A 6,776-nucleotide genomic window follows, 5' to 3' on the forward strand; every position below is an offset into this window, starting at 1 on the left:
ACCAAGGAGGAAAAAAAAAAAAAAACAAAAAACCACACCTCATGAGTCAGGAGGTTTTAAAACAAAACAGGGAGTTGGCCACTAATAATGGTGTGGAAGAAGGAAGCCACTAAACAAGCTGAATGTTTTTAACAGCTGAAGGAGGAAGGAAATAAAAATGTATGACAGTAGCAATAAAACACCTTCCTCTCAAAGATCCTCTGTAGCTTCTCTTTAAGAAGTTGCTATGGCTTGCTTGAAGAGTTTTGTTATATTAGTAACCCACATTTTCTCTCAGACATGACAGCTGTGGCTTTATGTCAAGAGAACATTTCTCCTGTCCTACCAGTCATGACCTCTGCTTATTGTATTTGCGGAAATCCTGCCTCTAGGTAGAAAAGATTCAAGAGTGCCATTAGTCAATAATCTCCCAAGTTTCATAAAGAATATAAAAATACTTTAATGTAAATATTCAGAGCCTTTAGCTTGAGAATTCTCTGTCCTGGGTGCTATCTTTTTCAGGTAGGACAATAGCTGATGAATTCCACTTCAGCAAGAAAGAGATGCTTCGACCAGGGCAGCAGCCCATTCTTCTCCTACCAAATGCCCAACATATTTATGTCAAAATAGAAAAAAAGGATCTATTAGCTGTGTGAGCCAAGACAGTGGCTTCAGTAAATAAAGAATTGGGGGAAGTGAGAAACATTTAATGGTCAATCAATAACTGAAATAAACTGGAGCTATTAGACAGCCCTAAGCAGAAGATCCGAACAGCTAACGATACCAGGCAAAGAGAAACTGCACTTACTGTGTGCTCTGATCTAAGTAAGTGATTATCCTGTCTGCTTCTTCTTCCAAGCGCTTGTTGACATGGTGAAGATATTCTGGAACCTGAAAATGCCAGAGTAGTTTTGTATGTTTTAAAAAACATCAAGAGGAGGGGAAAAAAAAAAAAAAAAAAAAAAAAAAAAAAAAAAAAAAAAAAAAAAAAAAGACAGTACTGGTCTGTAGCAGTTTTAAGCAGCAGCAGCTCCAGTTTTAAGCAGAAATCATTAGCACTGTGACTGAAGGCAACTGCACGTGAATATTTTTTCAAAGTACAATAAGACATAAAGGTCACATTATTGCCCCAGCCGTTGGCTGAGGAAGCAGAATGGTTCCTCTCCCTGACAAACGCTTCATCACAAAGCATAAAAAATACCTTAAACATTCAAAATACCTCTCGTTCCTGCATAAGCCTCTGTCCCTCTGCTGCATACAGGCGGTTAGTCTCTTCCAAGAATCTATGTTCGAAAGAGTCTTGATAAATCTAGGGAAACAACACCACAATAGCAATCCAGGGTAAAGCTTACTGAGTACTCAGTAAGAATCTGAGCTGTTTGTTGGGTTAAAGGTGAAACGAGTTTACTCACCTGCAAGTCAGACAGCATGCTCAGAAGGCTTCGCAGTAAACTCCTGTCAATAGCCTCACCATTTCTTTCCCTCTCGATCAGCAGAAGAATGCCATCGATAGTTTTGTTCTGAACCTTCTGATCACTGATGATATGAGTTCTGAACAATTCTAGCCCCATATCCCTAAAAAGAAAATAAATCCCATTCAATAAATTGTGTAGGAATCAACCCCAAATATTCTCTATTAATAAAATTTGATCTAGATCAAATAGAGAGGCCAATAAATACTAGTATTCTTCAAATTCCTCCTTCCTCTGCACCCAAATCACTCAAAATGAACAAACACATAGCACTAAAATAAACCATGACAAAGAATCAACAGTAAGCTACAGATTTTGAAGACTTTTTTTTCCTAAATAACCACCTAACTTTTGCTGCATCTCTAATTTTCACTTGGTTGGCGGGATGGTGGAAACTGAATGAACAGGAAAGGAGAATGTCATCCTGGGTCTCAATTCCATGGTTATAAACTGTTGGACAATATTTTTCTCCAACACCTTCTAACCTTAACTCTTAGGCAGAGCTTAGCAGAACTCATCGAGAAAGGAAAGATACGGATCTCTACTTTAGGCATCCCAGTTAAAACCTTCCATGAATTTGCAGCTGTGGGTCTGGGCTCTTTTAGGAAAAGCCAGGCCTTCCCTCCACTGTTCCTTCCATCTCTGGCAAAGTAATTCAGGTAGTGCCAAAGGCACAGCAGGGCATTCGCCAATTATAATATTGGGGGGTGGGGAGGGGTGTGTGTCATGGAGGTTGAAGTCCAAAACAGAGTAACTTGCTTTTATTTTAGGTACTTTTTTCCTTCAAAAATACTTAAAGAACTTTGAATACGGTGCCTGTTGAAGCCAGTATAACTGGGCAACCCAAATCCCTGCACTTCAGTTGTTGAACAGGCCATTTCCTTCAACTGTGCAGACTGGAGGTTGATACCTACTTAGCTAGAATTTGCTATCACAGCTGTTCTAGAAGCCTCCTGTAATCCTGGCAAATAAATGGAGTAGTGAAATCTCCCTTCACAACAAACATGCACGTAGTCACCATCTAATCACATCTAATCACCATCTACAGGTCACTATAAAGTTTATTTTAGGAAAACCCCTGAAAACCAACAAGATACAGGTGATAATTTAAATATACCCCCCAATAATTTTATTCTTTGGGCCCTTACCAAATAGATGGCAGCATTGAATTCTGAAGAACGTAAGTTCGATCCAAGAACAAGAAGATACTTCTAATCATAATCTGTTACAAGGAGGAATAAAAAAGCCACAGGCATTTTACTCTTGAAATTAAAGAGCAACAGAAATTATGCTCAACAGCAAAATAAAACCCCACTGACAGGTTTCAGACAGTGCTTCCTTAAGGCACTGTTGATTTGTTTAAAATATTCTACCAGACTTAGCGAGATGATCAATGAGACCTTGAGCATCTTTGTAACAGGTATAAAAGGAGAAAGGTTTGCATAGAAACGAGAGTTAGGAGTCAGGTGTGCCTGTGACCAAGATAAGACCATGCGTCAAGAAACGCACTACAGGCAGGTATTTTCAAGGCTCAATTTCTAACAAACTAGATACAGTTCTATGTCATGAAGAAGCCTGATATCAATTTAAGACATTTCAGAAGCACAGTATGTTTATAAAGGAACAAAGTTAAACAAAACACAGGCTGACTAGGGAACGGGTTTCCTTTAAAAAGATAAAGAACTTACCATTTGTCTGCAGTGATCTTGCCAACATTTGTCTATTTTCTTTAGAAAAAGGACACTATCCAATGAATCCATGAAGAAATCATTAAGAAAATTATGATTTATAGGTAGCAAAATGAACCAACATATTTTAGGATACTTAATGCAGAGCACAAATTCACCTACTCCCCAAAAGAACTAGCTAACTTTTTGCAACACCTTTATTTTTTTTTGATGAGGGTTCTTGTATTAATAATGAGAAATCAAAATTATTTGAATGATTTAAAAAGAAGGGTCTAAACACTTCTGAATATTTTGTCTAATTCCCCATCCCTGGGGAGTGGAATAAACATACATATTCCCATACCTCAAAAACTAACAATACACAGCATGTGTAAGAGCCCACCACCACACGGATACTGTAATTTCTGTTCATTTTAAGAGATAATCTTAAGAGATAAATTTTGTCCTTGAAATTTAACTTGCAGTCAGCTCACTGCATAGTTCTGGTAGAAATTGGTATCTACTTAATAGGATCTCAATCTGATGCTACTCAAAACTTTTGAAAATAAAACATTTTGATCCTCAGAACCACTAACATGCTGCCACACCACTAGCACTTCTCAAAAAGAAAACAAGAACTACTTGCTGGAAGACTTTTCTGTTTATCAGAGCCTGGCAAGTTCAGCATGTAAAAGAGTCTGAAGTGATACAGACAATACTGCCTTCTAAAGCCTTGCTGTAAGCCTAATAGGAGCTTCTGTAAGATGTCAAAATGTTTCATAAATAACAATGAAACCTTCTCACAAACTTTTTAAATGGTTACAGACATAAAGCTAGTAGTGTTCTCTGAGGAAAATGTAAACAGACCAAATTATGCATAAACTAGGAATTCGGATCACCACAACCTAGTGTCATGAACTCGGCAAAGAAATCCATCACCACCATGTACTGGCAGGTGAAAATGTTTTGGCTTGTCAACAGCTAAAAAAGGATATTCTCTGAATTGGTGAATTTGTGCTTTAATGTGGTCTTCACAGATCTGTCTCAATTGTTTGTACAGGTTTGCAGAAATCTTGTAGGAGCAGAGATTTTCAACAGCCTGAAGTAAAGAGAAACAGATACTAAGAAACACGTTTATATCCTTACATGTGGTTTTACAAGGAAAGGGGGAGAAAAAACCCGAAAACAACCATGGAATTCTGCTTCTCACTGAAATATCTACTAGTTTTTAATTGTAACATAGTTAACACTGCACAGGAAACACCAGAGAGACGTGGCACTGTATTAGTAACAATCGAAAGGAAGGCCATGGGCCTTGCCCTGAACAGCTTCCAGTGTATTCATTTCAGTCGGAGTACTGGTATCTCGTAAGGAACTGCAGTACTTGTGTGTCTCAGAACAAGGATGGTAGTTTATTATGTTCCAGCAGCTTGCTGCATTTCACACTTCAAAGTAGTCACTCAAGGTCTTAATTTTAACTGCTGTGCTCTGCAAGCCACACTGCTATCAGCAGAAAAGCCCTGCTAGTTCTTAATTTCCTTTTGCAGCCCTGTCCTTGATTAAGGTTCCCTCATCCCCCAAAGCACATACATATACATATTTTTATATATATCTCCATCCATCAGCCCCCTGCCTGAATAAGTTTAGCTAGAATCCTGAACAATTTTTAGCAGTATGACTGCATTCCAGATGTTTGCAGCGATAAATCTCAGATTTCTAGATCACAATGTGTGCTTGACAGAGAGAGGCAGAAAAAAGTTCAACGGGGACACGTCTTGGAGACTGATCAAGCAAACAAGCATTCTGAAGCTCATAAGCGCTAACTCAAAACTTTTCCAAAATTCATACCAATTGTCCAGATTTGGAGACCAACTGAGCAACTTTAACTCTTTGCAAATTGATGAAAGACACAATATGAGATCCTTCTGTAAAACATCTGTGGCAGCTAGACAAACAGGTGGTTTTTAACTAATGCGGTTTTTAACTAATGCCACTCAACTGTATCTGTTTTTTTTTAAATGGAAAATATTTCAGTTGCCAGTACAACCAACTCATAGGAAAAAACAGGACTGGAAAATCAAGTTTGCTCCTCAGCAACCGCAGGCAACCATGCAAGGACAGCTAGTTCTGAAGTATACAGAGCAGATCTACTCCATTACACCGAAGTTCCCCAGAATAGTTCCCAACAGAAGCCACCAGCAAATTGTAAGCAGCCACCACTAAAAGCACAGCAACAATCTAAACAGCTAAACAAGGAGTTCCTCAGGATATCAACCATAAACATTCCCAGTATCAACAGTAAACACCTCTCTAGAGCAAGTGAACTAAAGCTAATACTGGCTCTAGGACACAGAGAAGTTGAAAAACAAGCAAACAAAAATCTCCACAAAAAAGCCTCCAACGGAACCACCCCCTCAAACAGTAACAGAAGTAAACCAAACCCGCATAAGCTTACTGTCAGAAACAAACAGGTAAAGCAAGAGAGTGAGTGTGCCAGTGAAGACTAAAACAGGTCTGAAGGACGATTATTAGGAAAGCCAGAACTGGCACTGCAGTATACATATCTTAATACTTGGAATTAGCAACAAATTCAACTCTCAGCCTTAACACTTAAGAAACTCTGAAAAAATACAGTGATGTGATAGGAAAACACATCCTACCGGTCACTGTCCAGAGTAGGTTACGGACACAGCTCAACTCTACTCTGCTATTGTACCTGCAGGGTCAGGCTCTAACAGAACGGCAAACCAGGAAATAACCACCACTTTGCTTTCAGAAGAAAAAGGGGATGGAAAACACATTGATCAGACCTTCAGCAAGTGCAATAAATAGGTTTCTTCTTTGCTCCCCCACTTACTTTGGAGAAGCCAGCTGCGAGCTGGGATCGAACTTGATCATCACCAGCACAGCCATGGTTCATCTCACCTCCACCTACCAGCCAAGGGCACCAATGGCCACTCGGCTGTACTTCTGGTCAGGCCATCCACCTCAACTACCAACTTTCCCTTAACTGCTGTCCATCAAAACACGTACTTTTCAAACGTGCTGCTCCAAGTCCTTACAACTGGCCTCTGCACTGTATATGGGCAAACCACTAACTCTCAGTGAAATAAGTTAACGTGTATTAATACACAATTTTACACGTGTTTACATAAAGCTGTGCTCGTGCATTTCTGTATCAGAAACGCCGAAGTGTTTAACACATCTGCTAGTATAAAGTGCTGGAACATCAAGTGCAAAACTTCTGCATCTTCATTGGTATCATCCATAAAAATGTTTCTATTTGTGAATTCTGCTCAAGTGGCTTTTTTTTTCTTAAGAGATCAGACTTTCTAAGCACGCAAACAAAAAACTTTTTACTAGGATTTGCTCTGTGGAGCATAATCCCACTACCACAATATTATGCTTTGCAAACTGAATTAGTGGTGTTACACAACAATAATTGTAACGTATCAAAAATTCTCAACAACTTTAGAGGCTCTAGTTCAAAGTTCTCTTGTTCTGAATGAATAGAATAAAACTTTCTGATCATGGAATCTGTGCCCTAAGACAGTCAAAAGATCCAAAGGTGAAGCATCGTATTTCCTTTGTGTACCATATATTCTGCTGGGGCTTTCTGGGGTTTGGTTTTCCTTTTTTTTTTTTTTTTTTTTATTTG

General features: G+C 38.8%; 1 protein-coding gene across 1 annotated transcript in view; it reads right to left on the reverse strand.

Moving 5' to 3' along the window:
• Nucleotides 1–6,776, reverse strand: part of CUL4B (cullin 4B) — a 22,390-nt gene that overhangs the window by 10,025 nt on the left and 5,589 nt on the right. Inside the window, exons 3-8 of the mRNA XM_010141092.1 lie at nucleotides 4,114–4,217; nucleotides 3,140–3,209; nucleotides 2,600–2,673; nucleotides 1,392–1,554; nucleotides 1,199–1,288; nucleotides 788–870 (exon numbers count right to left, since the gene is read on the reverse strand). Of these exons, the coding sequence (XP_010139394.1) occupies nucleotides 788–870; nucleotides 1,199–1,288; nucleotides 1,392–1,554; nucleotides 2,600–2,673; nucleotides 3,140–3,209; nucleotides 4,114–4,217 (584 nt within the window). The remainder of the gene's footprint in view (nucleotides 1–787; nucleotides 871–1,198; nucleotides 1,289–1,391; nucleotides 1,555–2,599; nucleotides 2,674–3,139; nucleotides 3,210–4,113; nucleotides 4,218–6,776) is intronic.

Source organism: Buceros rhinoceros, unplaced genomic scaffold (genome assembly GCF_000710305.1).
Source record: "Buceros rhinoceros silvestris isolate BGI_N320 unplaced genomic scaffold, ASM71030v1 scaffold16958, whole genome shotgun sequence".
NCBI lineage: Eukaryota > Metazoa > Chordata > Aves > Bucerotiformes > Bucerotidae > Buceros > Buceros rhinoceros.